We start from the raw sequence: 25,705 nt of genomic DNA, 5'->3' as shown, positions 1-25,705 counted from the left end.
AAAGGATAGACAACATTTGGGCTGAGACATGGAGAAGCAGGAGTTTACAAGGAAGGATTCTTCAGGGAGAAGGGACAATATGCAAGAACTGGGGCATGAAAGGGTATGGATTGTTTTGCATGGTAAATGTAATTCAATATTGCTAAAGCATAAAATTGAAACAATGCAATGAGAGATGAAACTAGTCAGGGAGATGGAGTGTCTTGTATCCTAGGCAAAGTAACTCGACTTTCTCCTACAGATCATCTTTGAATAATTTTCAGGAGAGTGGTATTATCAGATTTACATTTTTAGTGAGGTCATTCTGGTAGCAGTGCACAGAATGGAATTCAGTGATCAAAACTGGAGTCAAGAGACTGGCAAAGAGGCCATCTCACAATAATCCCTGTGAGCAGTGATGAAACTTGGCAGGAGGCAGTAGAGTTAAGATGGACACACTATACCCTGGGGGGTGTTAAAAAGGTAGAATGGACCTAATTTGATGTTAAGAGGCATTTAGGTTGGTCTACAGGCATTTAACTAGAACACTGGGAGGATAAAACCAAGGCAGAGATCCAGAAAGATAATTAGATTTTAAGTGGAAAGATGAACATCCATTGGATTGGTAATATTTCTCACTGACTTGAGAAATTTCTCACAGGATTTGGAGAAACAAATGAGATATACTTTGTAGGGTGTGGTGATGCTAACAGGAATGGAAAAGCAGGTCTCCAAAGAAATATGCATAATGCTCTTACCGTACAAACGAAGCAACAGGTTTTAGTGTGTGACTACAAACTGCAGAAAATTCAAGAGTCCGAGAGTGACTTGACTAGTATTTTTCCATCCCTGGTGACTCAGAGCTAAAGATGGCGCTGTGGCAAAAGTCAGAAGGTGGGAGGGGACACTGGGTGTAGAAAAAGATGACTTTTGGGGGGTTGCTGTTCTGCTTTAAACACATAGTGAGATAACTCAGCACCAGATGAATCGTGGATAATTTTTTCCTTAAGATTTGGTCTGTAGTACAACTCTGCATTCTCCACGCTTAAAATGAGGTTTCATTTCGTGGGAGCGATAGCCTGGGGGGTGACGAGAGTGTTTCTTTGCCTCATTCATATTTCCTAGCCTTGGCGGGTTCCATCACAGCCTCCATCTCGCTTTGCCACCTCCCGTTTTTCCCAGCGCTGGCTACAGTTCTGAGGAGCAGAGCGCTTCTTCGGGGCGACAATGAGGACACGAGCAGGCTCCGAGAAGCACCTGAGCATTTCCATGGTCCCTACCCGCTCCAGAGGGAGCGTATTCTTTCTCCTTGGAGGGCGGCGGCCTGGAGCTTCCCCGCGCGCTACGAGTCCTGCGCTCGGCCCGTGAGCGCGCGCCCGGCCGCAGCCTGAGGGCCCGCGGGCGGGCGCGCGACTACGCGCGCGGCCTCCGCTCCGCAGACGCCGCACTGCCTCGCTTCCGGGCCTAGGCTTAAACGGCGCGGGGGCGGGGGCGGGGGCGGGGCCGTGGGAGGGGGCGGGGCCGCGGAGAGGCGCCGAGGCCCGGTAGAGGTCCAGGCGGTGAGTCGGCGCCGCATCGGTTGTCATGGGGACGGCGGCGTAGTCAGGCGCTTACGTCAGCTGGCGGCGCGCTGCCTGCACTGCGGCACCCAGCGGGTGCGCAGAGCCTTGGTAGCTGGCGGCTGGGCAGGCAGTGCGGTCGCCTAGCTCTCAGCCCACCTCACACGGTCTAGGCGTCGGCTCCGGGACCCTCTGTGGGCAGGTCTGCGCCCTCTTCTCCGTGAGTACCCTGCAGGCCTGCTGGTGGCGGGAGCCCGGGCTCGGGCGTTCGGCCTGCCCTGGCCCTCTTCGGGGAGAGTGGCGTGGAGGGCTGCTCGGGTCCTAAGGAGCGGGGGCGGCGGGCCGGGGAGGCCGGGCGGGGCCTGCCCTGCACCACTACAGTCTGACCCGCCCAGCGCGGCAGAGTGGAGGGATGGGGTTTATGAGAGTTACCTCTTCGTACTTACTTTTCATCTCCCTTAACTGGGCTCTTTTTCTCCGGAACGCTGAGCGTGGTGTCGTGAAAGAGTGAATGCAATCTTTGCCTTTCCTATTCCCGGTTCTGGTTTAACAGCGTTTAAATCAGATGCGCACTAAGTACGTTAAGTTTATTTCCTTTTAGCGTGTCAACCTGGTGCTGAATCTTGAACCCGTGAAATACCTTCTTAATTACATCTGAGAAAAGGTGATCGATGTGTTACGTTTCTAAGAGTATAGTTACATTAACAGGGTCGTTTCGATATGTATACAAATAGAAGAAAACGTATACTATTTAGGGATCCCTGCCAAATGGCTTTGCTACATTTCCTCATTACTGTGAAAACATCTATTGACTGGAGCATATGGCTTCTCCTTTTGAGAAAAGGATGCTAACAGTTTTTCCACCTGTTGAGTTCACGCTTGCTGTTACTGCTTGGGCGTTCCGGAAGAAGATTGCTTATTATGAGCACTCTGAGAAATTAAAAATATATATATTTGAAAGAAGTTCAAATACCAAAAGTTTTTTTAATCGTATTTAGAACCTTATATATTTATGGAGACTATCCTGATATATTAGTTGAATTATGTATACGGGTTTTGTTTGTTTCCTTTTATCCCGTGCTGTAAAATTCGGTCAAGGAGCGAATCATCCAAGCCTCTGCTTTTTCTTCCCTTGATCTTTAGTCATTTATTGGCTGATAATAAGGCGTTTAGAGAAAACAAAACGAGATGAAATATAATGCAGTTAATTTCCCTATTTTGTATCTCTTAGCAGGTCCTGTAGAAGGGTTTGTGAAGGAGAAGCTTTTAAATATAATGACATATATGAGATTCACAGATGTCATTTTAAGTTTGACCTTAATTTCTGATGATCTTACTTATCAAATATTAGTCATTCTATAATGTATTTGCTATAGTACACATTACCATTTAGAGATGATCATTTCTGTAATGTATTTGCTATGTTTATCATTAAATTAATATTCGTATTTACTAATTGGATTGTACATTAGAGTACTAAATAGTAGTAAATAATGTAAATACATAATTTAATATGTTTTGTCTATCGCATAATTGTTTATTTTTAATACTATAATAATGTATGTAAAGTAATGGGCCAACCACTGTGCTGATAACTTTGCTTTTCAGTATTTCCTTTTCTCCTTACAATAAAGTAGGTGCCATTTTAATTTCCCAGGCAAAAAAACCCAAAAGCTTAAGCCTGACTCATTTTGACCCTAGAACCATTATTACTGCCCCCTCCTTTTAAAATGGGATACATAGATGAAGAGAGCACAGGCCTAGCCCTCCACAAGCTAGCAGTTTGGTGGGGGGCGGTCACAGAAGATTTTACCAGAGTGAAAAATCAAGGCCTAGGTAGGAGGTATGAAGATCAAGACACTGTCGGAGCACAGAGGAGACATATTTAACAATTGCTCTTACTACTTGGGCTTTCAGGAAGAAGATTGCTTGTTATGAGGACTCTGGGATATTTTTAAAATATACATTTGAAAGAAATTCAAATACCAAAAGTTTTTAAAACCATCTTCAGAATCTTGTTTATTGCTAGAGACTGTCCCTAACCCCTCAAAGTTAGCGAGCTCCCTAGAGAAGACACTGATACTGACCTGGGTCCTTGGACTCTTAAATTAATAGAAATTGATACAAGGGCAGACAAGAAGTTTAGGCGAGGCTTTATTGGGACCTCTGTTGTTTCACGAGGGAGTAAAAACTGGAAACGGGGTGATGGGTCGGGGTGTGGGGCAGAGCTGGTTCCTTAAATGGGGAGAGGTTGGGGCCAGATTTGTGCGCTGGGCCGGAGGCATGGCTTAGGTGTACTGCCCACCCCCTTGGTGGTGCTGTGAGCAGGGATCCTGTACAGTATGCTGCTGCTGTTGTTCCCAGCACCTCAGAAGTTGGGTTTTGGCCCTTTTGTATCTTACTGTTCATGATTTTGCCCCAGCTGTGCATGCATGCAGTTGTTTTTAGTCCTTTATAGTTTATGTTTGTCCAGGTGCAGACACTCTAGTAAAGGGACCCAGGTCCAAGGTCTTAGCCTGTCTCAGTACTATTTGCATTTGGTGTCAAGGGATAGTTAGGAGTTAGAGAGACAAGAGAGGAAGGGCATTTTTCAGGAGAGAGGGGTGTATGTGTAATGGTACAAAGGCAAGAAAGAGTTCGGCACATTTGAGGGCCTGCAAGTGGTTTCACAGGGCTGGAGCCCACAGTGTGGAAGTGTGGCTAGAGAAGGGGAGGTGGAGAAAGGCAAGGGGTCATTTCACTAGTAGCTTTGGACCCCAATGGGAAGGACCTCATGTTTTCCAGTATTGGGAGCTACTGAAGAGCTCTAAACAAAGAAATGATTCCATCACATTTGTATTTTAGAAAATTCCTGGGCTTCCCTGGTGGCGCAGTGGTTGAGAATCCGCCTGCCGATGCAGGGGACACGGGTTCGTGCCCTGGTCCGGGAAGATCCCACATGCCGCGGAGCGGCTGGGCCCGTGAGCCATGGCCGCTGAGCCTGCGCGTCCGGAGCCTGTGCTCCGCAATGGGAGAGGCCACAGCAGTGAGAGGCCCGCATACCGCAAAAAAAAAAAAAAAAAAAAAAAAAAAAAAAAAAAAAAAAAAAAAAAAAAAAAAAAAAAAAAAAAAAAAGAAAATTCCTCTGGTGGTTCATTTTTTAAGAGTAGTGTGATGGAGACATGGAAATAGTCTTAAAACACACAGCAAAATCCTTCCATAGTCTTTCTGTACCTCAAAGCTACTGCCTCATGTCACTGACTGCCTGTGTAGGGTGGAGGGAGACAGTTGGAAGCAGAATTGTAGAAAGAATTATCTACACATTTCTTCTACAGGTCTTACCTTCCATTCATTCCTCCACCTGTGGCTGCCAGGTTTCTGTCCTTCCACAAAAAGCTTTGCACATGTGACTTCCTGACTGCAGATCCAGTGGACACTCTTCAAATCTTGCAAGAACTCTTGGTACCACACAGTGTAGACCACTTCTTTCTTGAAACTCTTTTTCCTTTGGTTACTTCTCCCAGTTTTTCATCTGTCTCCCTGATATCTTTTTAGTTTATTTTGTGGGCTCCCAGAATTCTGTGTTTGGCCCTTTTTTTTCTTGCAACCATCACAAATATAAATAAATGATGCCCAAATCTTCAGACTCTTATCTTCTTGCTGGATTACTATATTGTATCACCAACCAAACATAAACTGATTTTATATATATATATTTATATGAATCTCCATACACGTACACACACACACACACACACACACACACACACTCACACTCACACACTCACTCTATATGTGTATACAGCAATAATAGCTATCATTTTTGAAGAGCTTGCCATGCTCTAGGCATTGTGCCTAGAGTTTTACCTACATATTCTCATTTCATCTTTACAAAAACCCTGTAAGTGATTAACTATTATCATTCTCTTTTGAAAGAGTAGCAAATTGAGATTAATCTACTGACAGACAGAACTGAGATTTGAATCCAGGAATCTGACAATAGAGCCAATGCTTATAGCTGCTTAATACCCGTCCCGTCAGATATCCAGCTCAACATGCCCCGCTAAAGCTCACTGAGCGTCCCCATAAGAAGTATCTTTTATAATTGTAGCTAATGTTATTGATGCTTGTTCTAAGGCACTGTTTTAACCTTTTAATCATTTAACTCTTACAACAGCCCTTTGAATAGTCACTGTTAGACTGATTTTACAGATGAGGAAACATTGCCCAGCCCATACAAGTAACCATGGGAGATTACAGTAATTCCAGGACTTGTGTTTTAAACTACTTCACTACACTTGTGCTATACTGCACTATATTCCAATTAATGATACTACTGGTCTAATTATTTCCTTTTGAAAAACATGAGAATCATCCTTGACTCTTTGTTCTATCTCTTCAGTAGTTTTTATTCAATCTGTCTAAAATGTCATACATTTTCTGCTCAAGATAAAACAAAAGAATATAAGTAAACCTTTTCTTGATGACTCAGTCATAATATAGTTTAGCTATTTTCCTATATATTGAATCACCATGGAATACTATAAATATTAAATCCTTATTTACTTTATTTTTTTTTCTCTACTTATGTGCTGTCAGGTTTCAATTACTGATACAGTTGGCTTTGCAACCTCTCTCTTTTCTAATTTGGGGTAGATTGGAAAGATGATCAGACTTATTGGATCTGTTATCTTCTAGAAAGAGTTAATGCTGTTTTCTATCAATAAAGAATAGGAGGTTTTACTCTGTGTATTTAATGATGTCTATTTTGTCTGTATACTGGATAGTTGTTACAGAAGTTAACTCACATAATTAGTGTATTTGTATAATCATTATTTTCTTTTTAGCATATGTTATCAGACTTTTCTGTCCAAAGTGCCCCTAATACAAAAGGAACACGAATGTGGATCCCCAGGGACCTGCAACCTGAACTGATAATTGTTGAGTCAAATCAATTTTTTTTTAACAGTCTTCATTTTTATTCTTAAAAATGTATGCATATTGTGTTCTAATGTGAGAATTAATGTCTGTTTTGGACACACACCCTCATCTTTTACAAAAACTGGAAATTTAAGAATATATATATATATACTGAGTTTATCCATGGTTTTGATACACAGTGAAACACACCCAGGTATTTATTTGAGAAGATGGAATGAATGCTTGTGCTTAACCTTCTCTGTTGCAGCATTTTCAGTGGCAGGTACAGAAATATTTAAATTCATTATCTGTGAATGTGCTACCCAGAAGCATACTTTACTAGCGTAATAGTGTATGTGCTTGGGAAAGTCAGTCCTGATACGGAGTTTGGCTTCTCACAAGTACATAGAATTGTTCATTTTTTTTTTTTTCACTTAAAATACTTTAAAAGGTGTATTAATATACTAAGTTAGATGTTTATCGCCTTTCAATTTTTTTTTGCGGTACGCGGGCCTCTCACTTTTGTGGCCTCTCCCGTTGGGGAGCACAGGCTTCTGACGCACAGGCTCAGCGGCCATGGCTCACGGGCCCAGCCGCTCCCCGGCATGTGGGATCCTGCCTGACCAGGGCACAAACCCATGTCCCTTGCATCGGCAGGCGGACTCTCAACCACTGCACCACCAGGGAAACCCTAAAATTTTTTTTTAATTTTTTGTTTCAAATATATAAATATTTTACTCAATTATGATCCAGTTTGCTTTACTTTAAGACTCTAAACTGGTTCAGATGTATTTAAGTCATTTACATAAGGTTGGAATAAGAGAACTTAGTTTTATTGGTATAAACCTGATGAGGTAGTAGACAATCACATAATCTTGTGTGAAGAGTATTTTATAATTTTTATTTGGAAATTCCATATTACAAATAAATCCTCTTTGTTTTAATAGGATCCTGATTGAATCAGTGCTTTTACACTATAACTCAATGCTCTCCATGAAGCTGAGATATGCCCACTGGTAAGATTTCTATGAAATTTATATATGCAGTACATATTATTTTAAAGTTTGGATTATTTTAAGGGATTCTTCAATTAAGGAATGAAGTAGATGTCGTCAACCAAAAATTACGTTTAGAGATATTTCATAGTTTGATATTTAGCTTTCTATGTAATGTTGGTGATTAAGGTTAATATGTATTCATTGGCTGGCAATTTTGGACTCAGCTGGGCAAGGTAAATGATAACATATGGTTAGTTTTTATTTTTTATTGTCAAAATGGGTTTTTCACTTTAGAGTAGACTTTGGCAAACTTTTTCCTAAAAGGCATGCTAGTAAATATTTTAGATTTGGTCTCTGCTACAGCTCCTCAGCTCTTCCATTGAGGCACAAAAGCATCCATAACAGTTCTTAACAGAATGGGCATGGCTGTGTTTCAATAAAACTTTACTTATTAAAACAGGTGACTGGCCTGTAGGTAGTAGTTTGCCAATACCTGCTCTTGGGCATTCATTCATTCAGCATTTATTTATTTGCAACATGTTTATTGAGTACTTACTCTGTGCTAGACCCCATGATAGTAGCTAGGGATATAGTTATGAACTACCTCATATAGTGGGAGAGACACAGTATATTTATGTATATAGATGTACAAATAATTACACAAATTCGAGTTGGGTTAAGTGCTGTAAAGGAAAAGAACAGTCTGTCTTGTGAGAAACAGAAATTTAGATGAGGTTGTCAGGAAATGTTCCGCTTGAGAGGCAACATTTAAACAGGTATCTTAACACCAGCCAGCTGTGATGAGTTAGAGGAAGTTTGTACCAGGTGGAAGCAGCTTCACATGGAAGATGGCTTGTTCTGGCAGAAGAGCTAAAAACAAGGATGTCTGGCTAGAATGTAGCGATCTAAGGGGATATTTTTTGTTTGTTTGTGTTTAATAGATCTTTATTGGAGTATAATTGCTTCATAGTACTGTGTTAGTTTCTGTTGTACACCAAAGTGAATGGGCCATATGCATACATATGTCCCCATATCCCCTCCCTCTTGAGCCTCCCTCCCATCCTCCCTATAAGGATATTTGTTTTAATGGAAGCTGTAGAGGTAGACAGACCAGGAAATAAGAACCATGTAGGGCATGTGAAGGACTTGCTTTATTTTGTCCTAAGTGAACTGGGAAACTTACAGGGTCTTAAGCAAGTTACTAGCATGATCTGATTTATGTTTTAAAGGGGAAGACAACTTTCAGCTTTTAATATTTGTTGAAGGCTGATTGTTGGCCAGGCAAGCGTTAGTCATTTTTCATGAAAAAATGATCTTTGACATAGGATTATTCCGATTTTACACATAAGGAAAATGAAGTTTAGAGATGTTAAGTGACTTGTTTAAGGCCACGTTAACAGTCGTAGGTGCTACTGTGCATCATAAGTAAAGAGTTAACTTAGCAAAGGAAATTTTTAGAGGGAGTAGCCCAAAAGGTAAGATGGATATAGGTGAGTGTGGTGTCACCAAAGCCAAAAGAAAAGTTTTTAAGAAAGAAGGACTAATCCTTTTAACTCATGCAGGTATTTACAAGGCTGTGGGTGTTTTATTTTTTAACATAATACGTGTGATAATAGAGTTGCATAGAAAATGACATGAGTCATTATCATTTGTAGTTGAGAGTGAAGCAAAGGTGAAGACCAAAGTTCGCTTTGAGGAATTGCTTAAGGCCCACAATGATCTAATACGTGAAAGAAAAAAACTGAAGAAAAAAATTGGCAAATCTGGAGAAAAATTCTCAGTGAGTAACTGATCATTTGGTAATGGTGACTTGTATATCTGCATAAAATTATGACTTTCATATGAAAACTCCAAGGAACTTTGGAAATTAAAAACAGTAAATCTGTGTTGTGGTGAATAACGTGGTAAAATAAAGCTTGCGTTAGAATCAGCCTCACTCTTCACTCTTTGAGTATTGAGTTCTTGAGTGCTGTCCTACAAGAATAACAGACCAACTGGTTAAAGTGATTAGGGATAACAGGGAAAGGCAAAATTAGCCATGTTCTTGAAGAAAACCAAGATTTTTAACCCAGAATTGTGAAGAATTTAGGAAATAATATCTTACTTTGGATTTTTAATGGCTTCTCTTTATTTAGACTTCTTCATCTGATTCTGCCCAGCAGAGCCAGGAGAAATCAGTGGAACCTTAAAGAAATAATTATCCTTTTGTACTTGAGGTATACTTTCAAATGATAGAATTTTTGGTAGCATGCTTGAAGGGATTGAAAATACAGAACTCAAAGCAATACTAAACAAATCAACAATTAACTACAACCTAATTCCCAAGGTATTATAGAGTCTGTAATAGTATCCCAGTTAATGCACTATTCACTCTTCAAACTTATCTCGCTATTTCCATTGCACCTTTTACCTCTTTGACCATAATCTCCACACAAATAAATAACTTCATGCATGTTCTGGTAATTGGTACATGCATGTCCTGGTAATTGATACAAAGAATACATACATTTCTTTGGCAGGAGTTTTATGAGTTATATGCATCCTACATTTTACTTATAGCATATTTTACCCTAGTCTGTATTTTTTCATGAGACCTGTTCATTTTAATACTGTTTGGCAGCCATCAGTGTAATAGTTATATTCTCAAGTGAGGCAAAAAGAAAAAAGTTATAGCATTGGCTAGAATGCAGCTGCACACATGTGAGGGCTTCATAGTATACCAGTGTACTACTGCATACTAATTAAGAACTGCTGACAGAATGGATCAGATTAGGTCTCCCATAGTGGATGCTGCTCTAAAATGGATTATGCCACTTCTGGTGTACCAGTGTGCAGCATGGTAGGGAAGAGTGGCATATGGACGATGGAGCATTGCTTGCTGGGATATGCCCTCCCCTTGAGTAAGGTGGTGTACATTTGGCAAAAGCAGAAAGAACCCTGGACACAACTGTCTGCAGAATATTTTTATGGACTCAGTCAAAGTAGAAACTCATACTTTCTCTCACTGTCAGAACTGGGCTTTGTGTGCATGAACAAGGTACAGTTTAGGCCAGGAATGCTAAATTAAATGGATAACTAGAAAATGGGCAGAAGATATGTCCATTTATCCAAGGTCCAGTTTAGATGTTGGGGACACACAAGTGGGAGGTGATTAAATGTAATCTACTCAGCTTCTTTTGGCATGCACCAGGCCATTCAAGGTCTCTCTTAATTCAGAGATAAGTATTCTTAAAAAAAATATTTAGGAAGAAATTTTTCAGCTCAACGGAAGAGGATTATTCCTGGAAAACAAACCATTTTTGAAATGATTTACTTTAGCAGAGGAGGAATACCTGCTTTTATTTACTAGATAACGGTGCTCTCTATCTTTCAAGCACTCTTCTAAACATTTTATGTATATTCACTCATTTTTAATACAGACAATAAAATTATGCAGTTTTTTATCCATTCATAGATGGAGAAACTAGATCACAGAGAGGTTGAATAACTTACCCAAAGTTAGTGTTATAGTTAGTGGTAGAACCAGGATTCAAACTCTGACAGTCTGACTGCAGAATCCACTCTCTTAACCACAACTCAATAGGACCCCTTTTAATAAGGCATGAAGTGATGGGATCTCTTCAGAACAAGAACTCCCATGTGCAGAACAGGCTGACACTGAAAAGGACGTGGGCTGAAATAACAAAATTAGGCAAAGAGAAAGCCATAATAAAATTCGTAATAATGGCAGGTTCATGTTACTGTTTTTCAACTGCCTATCAGGCACTCTGATAAGAGTTGTACAAATACTATTTCTGATCTTTATGTTACTCATGAAAATAGATATTAGAGCTCTTATTTTGCTTATGAGAAATTTTATGAACATCTGAACAGAAAGTGACTTACCATCTTTGCCAGGGCTGTATAGGCAGAAGTAGAATAAGTAGGAGTTATTTTATGTATATATATATATATATTTTTAACACATAACAAAGATTTTATTTAAATCATTAATTAATGAGGGAATCAGTAAGGTGTTATAACCAGTTCAGATAGATTTAATTTACAGAGATTTATCTAACAGACAAAATTCAGTTGCATTGTATTAATAGAAATCATTTACATAGCTATGGACAGGAAACATTTGTATTACTATCAATTTTCTACATGTTAACCCTTTTTCTCTACTGAGTTGTAAAATAGTCAAAGACAGTGAATCAGAAATAACCAGAATGGATGAGCTAATTTTCACCCATTAGATTTCAAAGACTTTCTTACACTGGAGTAAAATCGAAACAACCTGCAGTCCTTCTGTTCAGGGATAACCTATATATACGAATTTTGTGCCGTATTTTTTAATATCGTGTAAGAATTGTAGAATAAGGATTTAAAACCACAGTCTCCACGTTCTCTCTTCATTACTTCCTTAAAACTATATCTCAGGCCTAAGTAATAGAATTGACACCATGGAAAAATTTAATTAGTAATGTGGCAGACAAATATGAAGCATTGTTCATGAGAAGAAATGGCTGAAACTAAAGTGAAAGCTATAAGAAATAACAAGGACCTATAGAAATACTTGACCTACAAGTAAGTGTTCCCAGACAGCAATAATGGAGCAGAAACAGTAAAAAGAGCACGAGGAGGAAACCTACCTGAGGTTAAAAAAACATCTAGGAAGAGATGAATCCATCTGGCATTTCAGGTAAATTTTATGAGATGAGAACTATATCTGAAAACTTTAATAAAGAAAAACACAAATTTTGCGAACATCTAAACAGAAGAAGAAACATCTAGTGCATTTCAGACTTCTCTCAAAAAAACACTAAGGCCAAAGACAATGGAGCAATATCTCTACAATATTTAGGGGAAAATTGTGTTCCAAGGAATCTACTTGCCTGAATTGTCAGTCAGTTGTGAGGGCAACAGTGAGCATGTGAATTAGCAAAGAATTGCTGCTAGTGTTCCCTCCCTGAAAAAAACAAGAAAACTGTTGAAGATGGATTAGTTGAATGTGTAGTACCATTTCCAGAGACATGAATCAAAATGAAGGATTTAAGAATAGACAATTTATGATCTGAAAATATATATATCTGGTTGAGCCTTGAAAACCAGTTAAATATGTAGATGTTTCTTATGCCAGGTGTTTCAAGAAGCTATGACACAAGAACTAGTAGTGATAGAGTTGCTTTAGTTTCTGGGAGAAAAGGTCAGTTACAGTATCATTTTATCTCACATTAAATTACACTTCAGATATCTTAAAAAGGTAAATGTAAAAATCTAAATTAGTAGACAAATACTTAAATAAAAAAATAGAAATGGGCTGGTTTAGTTTTCCAGTGTAGAAAGATACTCTGATCTTAAAGGAATGAGAGACATCCCAAGTAATGAGAATATTCTCTCTCTGCACACAGAAGACTCACTGAATATTTGTTGAATGAATAAATCTGATGTAGAAGATGCTTTTTTGAGTCAGAAACAAATGTAACTAAAAGCCAATTCGCTGAGGAAAATATGTGATTTTTTTTAATAGCCACACATCTAATACGCTTTTATATAGCCAATAATATATAATGTTAACATTTATTGAACACCTATATTCTGGAATTAGAAGGATCTTTTCAGCGTTTTATAGTTATTACCCTATCAATCTTCAGAGCAACCTTATGAGTAAGTTCCATTCCTATTGGTAACATGTAAAGAAATGCCACAAATAAATGCCATAAATAGTAAGATACTAAATCTCTAGGTGAGCAAAAGGCATGAAAAATAAAACTAATTACAAGAGAAAATAACATTGACTAATAAAATATAGAAACACTTTAAAAGCTATTCAGATTGGAAACCAGAGATGGTATTTTTGCTTACCAAATAAGTATTCGAAAGTTTATTAGCAGAGTAGAGAGCAAAGCTGTTTAATATAAGGTTCATAGAAAGGTGAAGCCGTACAACAAGTATAGACAACCTTTTCAGGAAGTTTGGCTGTAAAAAGGGATATTGTGAAGATGATATTGATTGCATTCAGGTATTTAAATGCTGATAGCTGGAAGATAATGGAAAAATTGATGATACGGGAGAGGAAAGTTTTCTAGAACACAGGAAGACCCACCTCTTTATTTATTTATTTTTATTTTTATTGGGATATAGTTGATTTACAATGTTGTGTTAGTTTCAGGTGTATGGCAAAGTGAATCTGTTATACATATATCCACTCGTTTTTAGATTTTTTTCCCATGTAGGCCATTACTATAGGCCATTATAGTTCCCTGTGCTATACAGCTGGTCCTTATTAGTTATCTCTTTTATATATAGTGGTGTGTATATGTCAGTCCCAATCTTCCAATTTATCCTTCCCCCTTCCCCTTACCCCCTGGTAACCATAAGTTTATTTTCTACATCTGTAATTCTATTTCTGTTGTGTAGATGCGTTCATTTATAGCCTTTTTTTACATTCCACATATAAGCAATATCATGATATTGGTCTTTGTCTGACTTACTTCACTCACTGTGACAATCTCTAGGTCTATCCACGTTGCTGCAAATGGCATTATTTCATTAGTTTTTATGGCTGAGTAATATTCCGTTGTATATATGTATCATATCTTTATCCATTCCTCTGTTGATGGACATTTAGGTTGCTTCCATGTCCTGGCTATTGTAAATAGTGCTGCAGTGAACATTGGGGTGCATTTATCTTTTCAAATTATGGTTTATATATCTGGAGAAAACCATAATTCAACCCACCTCTTTATAATGAGAAGGAAAAGAAAAAGGTCATTTAGGGTGCATGAAAATTTGTAGACTTGGTAGCAGAAAGTTGCTACCAAACAGCTTTCCCTTTTAATGTCTTTTATCTGTGAAAGTGAGTCAGGAAGTGACAGCACTGGACATCAGAGGTGAGTGAAGAAAGTTTGAAATAGCCACAGAAGAGTGCATATGAACAGATTATGCAGCATAGAAGAATTGTCCATAGCTTTGAGGTGTCAGTTGAATTTGTAGACTAAATGTTTATTATAGTGCCAAGTTTTGAAGTGGTTCTTCCAGCAGTATTCAACAGCCTGGTTATAGTTATAGAGATGAAAGTCACTTAATTTGAATAGTACCTGGAGTTTTTCCAGACAGGTGTGATGGATGGAAAGTACATGATAATGGTGAGTGATGAATGAAGTGATGGACTGTGGAATCAAAGCATCAGGAACTAAAGATGAGAGTCATGATGAATAAGGAGAATATATTGGGTTCAGAGCATAATGAATGATTTATTATTTTATACCACTAAGTCCAGAGTGGTTTGATACTCAGCAGTAATAGGTAGAACAAATGCAGTAAGTCCCCGACATACGAACCTTCAAGTTACAAACTTTCAAAGATGTGAATGTGTGTTCATGTCCAGTCACATTAGTTAATTCACATGTCTAGCATACATTGTCACGTGTGTGCATCCTCTACAAGTGGTTGTGCTTTTGTGTACTTTACAGTACTGTATAGGGTACAGTAGTACAGTATCTTTATTTCAAGCCCAGCATGTCTAGAAGTAAGCGTAAAAGCAGTGGTATACAGCCGATTGTGTTAGTTGGGTACCTAGGCTAACTTTGTTGGACTTACAGACAAATTGGACTTACGAACGCGCTCTCAGAATGGAACTCGTTCTTATGTAGGGGACTTACTGTAAATATAAATTGCTAAGTAGAGAATAAACACTTAAACTGTAGCTATTATTAATTTTGAAGATGCATCCGAATTTTTGCCTTTTAAAGGGGGAAATTTAAATCATGTTCTGTTCATTATCATTGTCAGTTTTATAGCACCTTGATTTCACCCCTTTATTTTCTCCTATCATTTTATCCTAATAACTGGTATTTCATAGAGGTGATAACTTCTTTTATGAGTGACAACTTGTGAAAATATTTCTGTTAAATTAATTTTAAAGGGTGGAAAATATTCTAGATTCTCTAGCTGTTAATATCCTTTAGTTGATTTATGTATTCATTCACCTTTATCAAGCACAACATTCCATGGTCTCAGAGCTCAGTTCCCAGGAGCCGGCCACGGGCTGGTCCTGAAAACAGGCCTGTTTTGGGATCTGAATGATTTGAGCAACCAGGTCTGCTGAATTAACCCTTTTCTGCACAACCTTTAACCAGACTGATTAGAAAAAAAAGGAAATGAACACAAATTACCAATATTAGGAATATAAGAGGGGTTCACTGCAGATGTGTTAAAGACCTCAAAAGAATAATAAGGGAGTAGTATGAAATAACTTCATTTCAATAAATTTAGCAGCTTAGATGAAATGCATAAATTACTTGAAGGACACAAACTACCAAAGCTCACTCAAAAAGAGACATAACTTGAATATTGTATATCTTTTTAAAAACTGTGTCTGTGGTTAAAAACCTGCCCACAAAGAAAATCAGGTGGCTAGTTTTCTCAGCTGGCTTCACTGATAAATTTTACCAGATTATTTAAGAAATCATAATAATTCTATATAAACTCTTTCAGACTATGCAAAAAGAGTGACTACTTCTCCACTCTTTTGGAGGACAATTATTAAGTACCCTAAAACAAAAACCAGATGAAGACATTACAGGAAACCTACACCAGTATCCCTTTTGAATCTAGTGCAAATATCTTCCACAAAATGTTAGGAAATCAGTCTTACATTATATAAAAAGGATAATACACCGTGACCAGTGGGATTTATCTCAGGAATATATCACAACATTTGAAAAAAGTAGTCAGTGTAGTTTGCCGTATCATAAGATTAAATAAAACCATATGATCATCTCAACAAATGCTATAAAAAGACGACAAAATTCGTCACCCATTCTGATAACTCTTAAACAAAAAGACTAGAAGGAAACTTCCTCAACTTGATAAAGGGCATCTACAAAAACCTACAGGTAAGATTGTACTTAAAAGTTAAAAACTGAAAGCTTTTGCCCTAAGCTTGAGCACATCACCATGCATATTCATAATCGTGCAGGTGACCCTGACTAAGGCAATAATGCAATTTTTTTTTTTTTTTTTAATAATGCAATTTTTTAAAAAGAGCATAAAGATCATAAGTGAAGAAGTAAAAGAATCTCATTTGCAGCTGACAAACTCTCTAAAAAGTGCTGTTAGAACTATTAAATGAGTTTAGCAGAATATAAGGTCCAAGTATAAACCAATTGTATTTCTATACCAGTAATGAATAACTTAATTAAAATTTAAAATATCATTTATAGTAGTAACAAAAATATGTAGCAATCAAGGAAGAATTTATCAAAAAATATGTGAGACCTGTATACTGAAAATCCCCAAATTGCTGAAAGTAAAAACCAAATAAATAGATATCCATATTCATGGATTGAAAGAATCATTATTGTCAAATAATTATTGACAGATTATTATTATCCATTCTCTGAAAGTTGATCTATTGATTCAATTCAAAATGCCAGCAGCCTTTTAAGAATTGAAAATATAATTATAAAATTTATTTGAAAATTTAAACAACAGACCTAAAATAGCCAAAACAATTTTGCAAAGGAAGAACAAAGTCAAAGGAATTTTGTCATCTGATTCAAAACTCATTGTAAAGCTTTAGTAACCAAGACAACCTGGTATTGTCATAAAGGTGGATATGTAAGTCATAGATGATCAGAAGAGACTCTAGAAATCGACCCAAATGTGTATAGTCAATTGATTGTTGACAAATTTGCCAAGGTACCTCAAAATGAGGAACAGGACAATCTTTACAACAAATGTTGCTGGGACAATCAGATATACATATACAGTATTACAAACTGACTATATCATGTTCAGAAATTAAATAGAAATGGATAAACGACCTAAAAAACATAAGAGGGCTTCCCTGGTGGCGCAGTGGTTGAGAGTCCGCCTGCCGATGCAGGAGACACGGGTTCGTGCCCCGGTCCGGGAAGATCCCACATGCCGCGGAGCGGCTGGGCCCGTGAGCCATGGCCTCTGAGCCCGCGCGTCTGGAGCCTGTGCTCCGCAACGGGAGAGGCCACAGCAGTGAGAGGCCCGCGTACCACAAAATAATAATAATAATAAATGAAAAACATAAGAGCTAAAAATATATAACTTATAGAAGAAACAGGATAAAACCTTGGTAACCTTGAGTTATAAATAGATTTCTCAGGATACAAAAGCATGAACCATAAAAGAAAAAAGGGATGAACTGGGCTTTGTGAAAATTCAAAACATTGCCAAGAAAATGAAAAGGTAAATTATAAATTGAAAGAAAATATTTGCAACACTCTCTGATATAGTGTATTTAGGACATTTTAAGAACTGTCAGAACTCAATGATGTGGAACAACCTTACAAAAATGGGCAAAAGATTTGAACATTTAACCAAAGAAGAGATACAGATGGCAAATAAGCACATGTAAAGATTCTCAGTGTCATTAGTATTTAGGAAAATGCAGTTAAAAAAAATAATGAGATACCATTATACACCTGTTACAACACAAAAAGATGAAAATTAACAATGTGGAGTGCTGACAAGGGTGTTAAGTAACTAGAACTCATATATTTGGGAGTGTGAACTGGTACAGCCACTTTAGGAAGCAGTTTGGCAGTTGTTTGAGAACTTAAATGTGTACTGACCATATAGTATATCAGTTCCACTAGTGGGTATTCACTCAAGAGAAAGGAAGACATATAATATGCAAACCTGGAAATAACTCAAATGTCCATTAATTGGTATATGGAGAAATAAGATGGGGGAATAAATAATAAATAAAGAAATAAAATTGGGGAATTTCTCAAAATGTTTATTTCATTACTAGTAACATTCGGTTTTGATTTCTAGCCTGATTGTCTATCAAAAATATCTCTCATTTTAAATAATCTTGTTTGGAGAAAGAGGTACAAGTGTGTGCTTAGTCTGTCATTTGATCTAACTTGATAATATTTAATACTTAGCAGCATTTTCAGTGATACATTTGGACTAATTGCAGAGTAATCCTAGAGCTAGAAACCTTTGGTTTTTGAATGTAATTATGAAGCAAGATAATTGACCCATGTGTGTTTTCTATTGGGAAACATGAAATGGTTTAACCATGGCTCTTTCAGCATTTTCACAGATATATCTATTAGATTAGAGTATGGATCATTTTGCCAAAGAGGAAACTAGCATTTGAGATTTGAGCAGTTAATTCACTTCTGAAAAGTCGTTAAGTACTTTTTCCTTTGTTAACTAGTTAATTCATTTGATCTGAAGTTACTCTCAAGATTGCTAATCTAACGCTGGGAGAATAACTAGGAAAACGCTCCTCAGATGCCGTAGAATGGTGTCACAGTGCTCAAGTAAAAAGTGAAATAATCCTCCCAGTATTACACATTGTGGAACACTTGTCATTATTTTATCTTCACATAACTAAACTGTGCTTAGCTGAAACTTTGTTATTGTATCGTCTTCTCCTAGCTTGATGCAGTTAGAAGCAATCTTCAGAAAACCAGGGAAACTAAAAGTGATGATATAAGTGCTGCTAACACTAAGAACCCAGGGAAGAACATGCGAGTCACTAAAAACAAACCAAGAGATCCACAGCCAGCAAATGAAGATCCAGATAATGATGTTAATGTGGAGGACGACAGGCAAGAAAAGGCAAATAAAAAGGTTATAAAAACAGCACTCCAGGTGACAGCACAAGAAGTGGAGCCGGAAACTCCTGAGAAGAAGGCGGATGCAATACCGCAGAAAGCACGGACCAAGCCACTGCCAGGTGTCACTCATGAGAAAAGTGAGACGGCCAAGGAAGGAGAAAATAGTTTACATGAGGAAGAACTGATGCAAGTATACCAGCTCCAAGTAGCTGAAGAAATGGCAAAGGAGATTAAGAAGAAAATCCGAAAGAAACTCAAGGAGCAGTTGGCTTACTTTCCCTCAGAGACCTCCTTTCCTTCAGATACTTCATTGTATGATGACAAATTGAACGGTGAAAAAGGAAAAAAGAAAAAAAAGAAAGTTCCAATCCTGTCTAAATCTGAAACAAGGTATGTTACATTGGTAAATATAAAATGTCCTCTTAAAAAAACACTATTATTTTCAGCTTTTGAGTGATACCTGTAGTTTTGTTACTGAGTCTAAGATCATACTGCTTGCCGCATGACAGGCCAGTAATCGAGAGATGAGTTGCTGGGGCAAGGAATGATGGCTTTATTTGGAAAGCTGGCAAACCGAGAAGATGGTGGGATCGTGCCCCCAAAGAACCATCTTGCCTGAGTTAGAATTCAGGCTCCTTTCATACTGGAAGGGGAAGGAGTAAAGTCAAACACTTCCTGGTTCCCATCAGCCTCCAGAGGGGATGTGTTAATTTCTTCCTTCCTGCAGTCATTCACTGGTGGGCCTGGTCAGGATGTTTCCAGTGAGCTAAACAAAGGTATTTTAGCTTAATGCTCATTACCTGGGAAGCAGGGCTTCCAGAGATGGGCCATTATGTATAATTTAAGCTTATAGGCAACATCCCTTTAGTGATTAACTTGTAGTAGAATACAAAAGGTTCTTCCCTATTACATTTTCACAAAGAATATGTTTAGTCCTCCTCTTGGACACATAGCCAGTACAATACTAACTGGCTAACTTTTATGTGGCCCCTTCCTGTGTGCTTAATGCTTTACAAAGAATACATGCTTTTTCCCTTATAACAACCCTATAAGGAATAGTAATTTTATCATCCTGTTTTGTAGGTGAGGAAACTGAAGGGTTTAAGTCACAGAACCAGTAAGAAGCTGAGCCAGAACCTTGGCAGTTTTGCCTTAAGAGTCTTTACCCTAACTTCATATCTGCTTATTAAATAATTGAAACCTAAGTAGCCCCTTTATTGAGCTACAAATGCCTGTTTGGATATATGAAAATAACATTTTCCCCTTATTTTACAAATAACATTTACTCATTGTAGAACACACAGACACAGAGAGGAAAACAAAAGTAATCCAACCATACAAAGGTAATCACTATTAGCAATTTTGTATTCCTTTAGTCTTTTTTTATATACGATGCTTATGCATATATGCTTACATATACAGTGTAAGCCTCTGTGAACATATTTATATGTCTGTCCTTGGGGAAAACAAGACAAAAAAAAATCTTTTAACTACCGTGATTAAATTTGTTTTTCATAATCTACATCTGGATAAACAACTTGAGGAGGGAACAGTCTATATTTGACTATTCTCTGGCATTCAGGGTCAGTTTCCCTGAATGTCCTCATCTAAAAATACTTCCGCTCTTATCAAAAGCTAGACAACCAGTTGTAGCAAAGAGAGGGCAAATAGAGTTGCTAAGAGGGACACGTTAGCATATGAATTAGTTATCGGATGCTGCATTAAAAAGTTACTCCAGAATTTAACAGCTCAAAACAACAGACATATATTGTCTCACAGTTTCTGTGGCTCAGGAATCTGCTCAGGGCTTAGCTGGGTGCCTTTGACTCAGGGTCTTTCACAGGCTACAGTCAGGATGTCAGCTGGGGCTGCAGTCATCTCAAGGCTTGGCTGGGGGACAATCTGCCAGATGATGCAGCTATTGGAAGATTTGGATGATCCACTGCTAAACTCACTCATATGGCCATTAGCACATGTGGGCTACTCACAACAGGGCCGCTTGCTTCCCCCAAGCAAGGGCTCTGAGAGGGAAAAAGCAAGACCAAAGTCACAGGCTTTTTGGAACCTAATCTTAGAAGTAGCACCGATTACTTTTCCTGTATTCTGTCTATTAGAAGTAAGTCTCTAGGCCCAGCCTACAATCAAGGAAGGGGATTACACAAAGATACGAATATCAAGAGGCAGAGATCATTGGGGACCATCTTAAAGGCTGCTTACTACAGTATACCATAAATCCTATTCTCAGAACTACCATATCTATTATGAAGTGTAAGTCATACTCAGTAAGATCAGTTCATGAGTTTTAAATAAAACCATGCTTTACATGACAACAGCGTACGAAAGGTAATTGTTCTCTTCAAATAATACTATTTGGCGATGTGATAAAATAACATGGCTTTCTGGAATGACTAGTTTGAAACATTTCTTTACTCTTTTTATTTCTCAACATTTTTTTTTTTTTGAAATATGACTAAATATATTGGAAGTCAATTTTTGATTATTAAATGCAGATTTCTTTTTTACTTGATAAATCACGAACTTTAATAGGCTGGTTTCTCTTTACAGCTCAGTATGCTTCTAGGCTGCCACCCCTTGCCATTTAGTAGTTCATGTGTTGCGTATTTTAATTTTAATAATAGCCTTCTGAAAACGTAGTGACACGCCACACATTGGAAAACACAAGAAATTAATTTTTACATAGAAATCAAAAGTTGACTATCTGAAGCCTCTTGAAAACAGAACAAACAAAATTAGAACACTTTTTTTTGCTTTTAAATAAAGTAATTTAGAAATCTGTTCATTATTTATTTACTTGGCAGTAGAGTGAAGATGACTTGACAGTCCTATGTAAAAACAGATCCATCGATCATAAAATACAATTTCACTTTGCCCTGGAGTTTAGAGTTGAGTTTAACGTGGCTCCTGGGGCATATAGTGTATCACCAAGCATAACTGAGTACACATAATACCTCGTTTGGCAGCCAACCATTTTAGTGTTTAAGAAAATATATGTATCTCCCAGCAGGAAATAATATTGATTTTAGGATTATCTTTGCCTCTATTCACTGTTTACTTTGCTGCACAGTAATAATAATAATAATGGTACATTTCCAGTGGCATGAATTTAGATTATATTTGCAGTACATTGATCATCTCTGATGACCCAGTTGAAGGTGAACAAAAGAAGGAACCTCCAGTTGGAGCAGTTACTTCAGATTCTCATCAAGATGATGAAATAAGCTCTAAGGAACAACATGTAGAAGACAATGTGCAAGATGACACAAAATCCAAACGGAAAAAAAAGAAGAAGGCTAAAACAGGTTTGTTATCCAAATTAAATGAAAAATGTGTGCCTTGGTAAGAATAACTTGATTCTAGGACAGTTAGTCCTTAAAGCTAAAGAAAATCTAGTTCCAAAGGATATAATTGAAAATAATCCAACATAGAATATTTGGTACTTATTCTTGGGTTTGTCCAGATTATAACATTCATTTATTTATAACATTCATTTATTTATAACCGTGGACCTCTGTGATGAGTTAGTCTTATTTGAGTCATCTCTAATTAACGACTTGATTCACCTCTAGACTGACATTAACTTTGTCGTTGCTGTTGTGGCATAGAAGATTTGTTCTTTATGTTATTGTCCCTAAATAATTAAGACTTATAGCACTGAAAGCTATAATAATGGTCAACAGCCAATAAACATTTCAGATGTTAAAGCCGCGTCCCTCTGTCAAACATGGTATCTTCACAATTTCTCCTAATTCAGCTTCTCTCCTTCCTGCCCACTTTTCATTTTACCTCTTGCTTTCTACCTTCCTCTTTACTCATTTCATTTTTCTTATTTTTCTTGACTTATTCTTGCCTTTTTTCTGCTTGTTGCATTTCTTTTTTATTTTTCTTTTCAATTCCCATTTAACTGGCCAAAAATTGGGACTAAAATAGGCAATTTTAGACTTTATGGTACTTATTCATTGGGTGATGCAATTTATGGTGTTTTGTGGTTCCATAATTAGTTTTTTTAAAAGTAAAATGTGCATGTTACAAGTATACTACTTAGTGAATTTTCACAAACCGAATGTGTCTGTAAAGTCATCATCCAAATTAATAGCCAGAGCATCATTAGCACCCAGAGGCCCCCACAGGTTCCCTTGCTGTTCATTATCCTACAGGAGTCAACGCTGCCTTTTCATCTAACACATAGCCAGTTTTTCCTGGTTTTTCTGCTTTAACATAAATAGAACAATAAATACTATGCTCTTTGTGTCTGGCTTTTTTTGCTCAAAATTATTTTTGTGAGATTTATACTGTTGTTGCATGCACTTGAGCTTATGCATCATCAGTCCTGTTTTTGTACTGTATAGATACCGTTGTGTGAATATACCACAATTAATTACCTATTCTGTTGATGGACATTTGAGGTGTTTCTAGTATGAAGCGATTATAAATAAAGCTATAGTGAACATTCTGATCACATCTTTTGGTGAGCACGTGTATACATTTTTCTTGGGCACATTCTTGGCATTCTTGCTATGCCATAGAGTATGTATATTTTTCACTTTAACAGGTACTTCTCCCTTTCCAAACTTGGGTTACCAATTGATACTAGCAGTATTTGAGAGCTTCCATTACTCTACATCTTCACCAATATTTATATTGTCAGTGTTTTAAAATTTTAGTGATTCTTAGGAGTGTTTAGTGATTATTCCCTTTTGACTTTGATTTGATTTCCATGGTAACTAGTGAAGTTGAGCATCTTATTCATGTTAATCGACTACTTGGATTCCTTCATTGTAAATTTGTTCACATCTTCTGTGTATTTTTTTAAGAAATGGAATTGTCTGCCTTTTTCTAATTGATTTGTAAGAATATTTTATATAACTAGATAGCAGTCTTTTCTCAGATATAAATACATATATATTGCAAATATCTTCCCACTCTGGGTTTTATAATTTTTCTCCTACTGGTATCTTTTGAAAAGCAGAATTTAAAAATTTTATATAGCCCAATGTATCCATTTTTCCCTTCGATGTTAAGTGCTTTCTGTGATTTAAGAGATCTTTCCCAAGTCCTGAAGATGTTTCTCTGTAAATTATTTTCTAAATGTTTTTTTGTTTCACTTTTCCCATTTAGATTTCCAGTTTATCTGGTATTGATTTTTAATAGTGGTAGTGGTCCAGACCCATTTTTTTCTCATATGAATATATAATTGACCTAGTACCATTTACTGAAGAGAGCTTTTCCTCTGCATTTCAGTGTCACTTTTATCATAAATAACATGACTGTGTAAGTGGGTCAGTTTCACTAGTCTCTATCCTTAGATGGTTTGCACCAACACCACCACCATGTCTTAGTTCTATAGCTTTATAATAAGTCTTTCTGTTAATAATGATAGTTTTATTGCTTCTTTTTTAGTTCTTATGTCTTACTCCTTATTCTTACCTTGATAACACTGGCTAGGACTTTGATTACAGTGTTAAATAGAAGTGACAATAACAAGTATCCTTCTCTAGCTGTCAGCCTTGGGGAAAGCTTCCATGATTTCACCACTGACTGTGATGTTTGCTATAGGTTTTTTTGTAAATACCTCTTATTGGATTAATTACTGGCTAATCCTAATTGGCTAATAGTTTAATTATTATGACTAGATACTGAATTTTATCAGGTGTTTTTTCTGCATCTATCAACATAATCATATTAATTTTCACCTTTTTTCTATTAATGTGGTTAATCATTATTTGATATTAAGCCATCTTTATGTTTCTGGCAGAGGTGGGGGGCACCCACTTTGTTGTGATGTATTAGCTCTCTTTTTAAAAATCTATTACTGGATTTGATTTGCTGATACTTTGTTAAGGATTTTTGTAACTGTAGTCATGAGAGAGATGGGTTTGTACTACTCTTTCTTAAAATACACAGAGTTTTTAATATCAAGGTTTTGGTGGTCTCAAAAAGAATTGGGAAATACTTCCCTTTTCAATTCTCTGTAAGTATTTGTATAAATTGGTGTTACGTCTTCCTTAAATGTTTGAAGAATTTACTAATAAAGCCTCTTAGGCCAGGGTTTTCTTTGTGGAAAGAATTTTAAATCAGATTTAGTTTCTTTCATAAATACCAGACTCTTCATATTTTCTGTTTCTTCTGTCAGCTTTGATAGACTGTATTTTTTGAGGAATTTGTCCATTTATAGTATCTGAAAGGGTACCCCTTGATATTGGTAATTAGATTCCCTCTATTTCTTCATTAGTCTCAGGATTTTCAATTTATAAATATTTTTAAAGGACCAACCTCTAGCTTTTATTTCTATCTATTATACATTTGTGTATGATTTTGGTGATTTCTTCTATCTATATTATTTCCTTTTTTCTACTTTCTTTGGGTTTGAGTTGCTGTTGATTTCTAGCTTTACAGGTAGATTTTTTAAAATTTCAGTCTTCCTTTATATGCATCTAACACATTAAGTTACCGTCTAAGCACTACTTTATCTGCATCCCACAAATTTTTGATATGTTCTATATTCATTATCATTCCATAAAAATATTTCCTAATTGCCATTTAAATTTATCCTTTGATCATTCATTATTTCGAAGCATATTGTTTAGTTTCAGGCAGCAGGTGATTTTCTAGTTTTTTTTTTTATGGTTTTTATCTTCCATTGTTGTTAAAGAAC

At 37.0% G+C, this 25,705-nt stretch overlaps 1 protein-coding gene across 22 annotated transcripts in view; it reads left to right on the top strand.

Moving 5' to 3' along the window:
* The first annotated feature begins 1,593 nt into the window (after positions 1-1,593).
* Positions 1,594-25,705, top strand: part of AHI1 (Abelson helper integration site 1) — a 320,407-nt gene continuing 296,295 nt past the window's right edge. For 13 of the 22 annotated variants that reach the window (XR_010836060.1, XR_010836059.1, XR_010836058.1 and 10 more), the window contains exons 1-5: positions 1,600-1,758; positions 7,385-7,453; positions 9,091-9,215; positions 18,851-19,422; positions 22,174-22,352. Coding sequence is in view for 11 of the 22 variants with exons in the window: in XM_067010855.1 (XP_066866956.1) it covers positions 7,444-7,453; positions 9,091-9,215; positions 18,851-19,422; positions 22,174-22,352 (886 nt within the window). In the remaining 11 variants the exon portion in view is untranslated. Of the gene's footprint in view, positions 1,759-7,384; positions 7,454-9,090; positions 9,216-18,850; positions 19,423-22,173; positions 22,353-25,705 lie in introns of all 22 variants that reach the window. The other 9 variants (XR_010836054.1, XR_010836052.1, XR_010836050.1 and 6 more) reach the window with 3 other exon arrangements.

The sequence above is a fragment of the Kogia breviceps genome, chromosome 13, assembly GCF_026419965.1.
Source record: "Kogia breviceps isolate mKogBre1 chromosome 13, mKogBre1 haplotype 1, whole genome shotgun sequence".
NCBI lineage: Eukaryota > Metazoa > Chordata > Mammalia > Artiodactyla > Physeteridae > Kogia > Kogia breviceps.
This window is presented reverse-complemented; position numbering and strand designations above follow the sequence as displayed.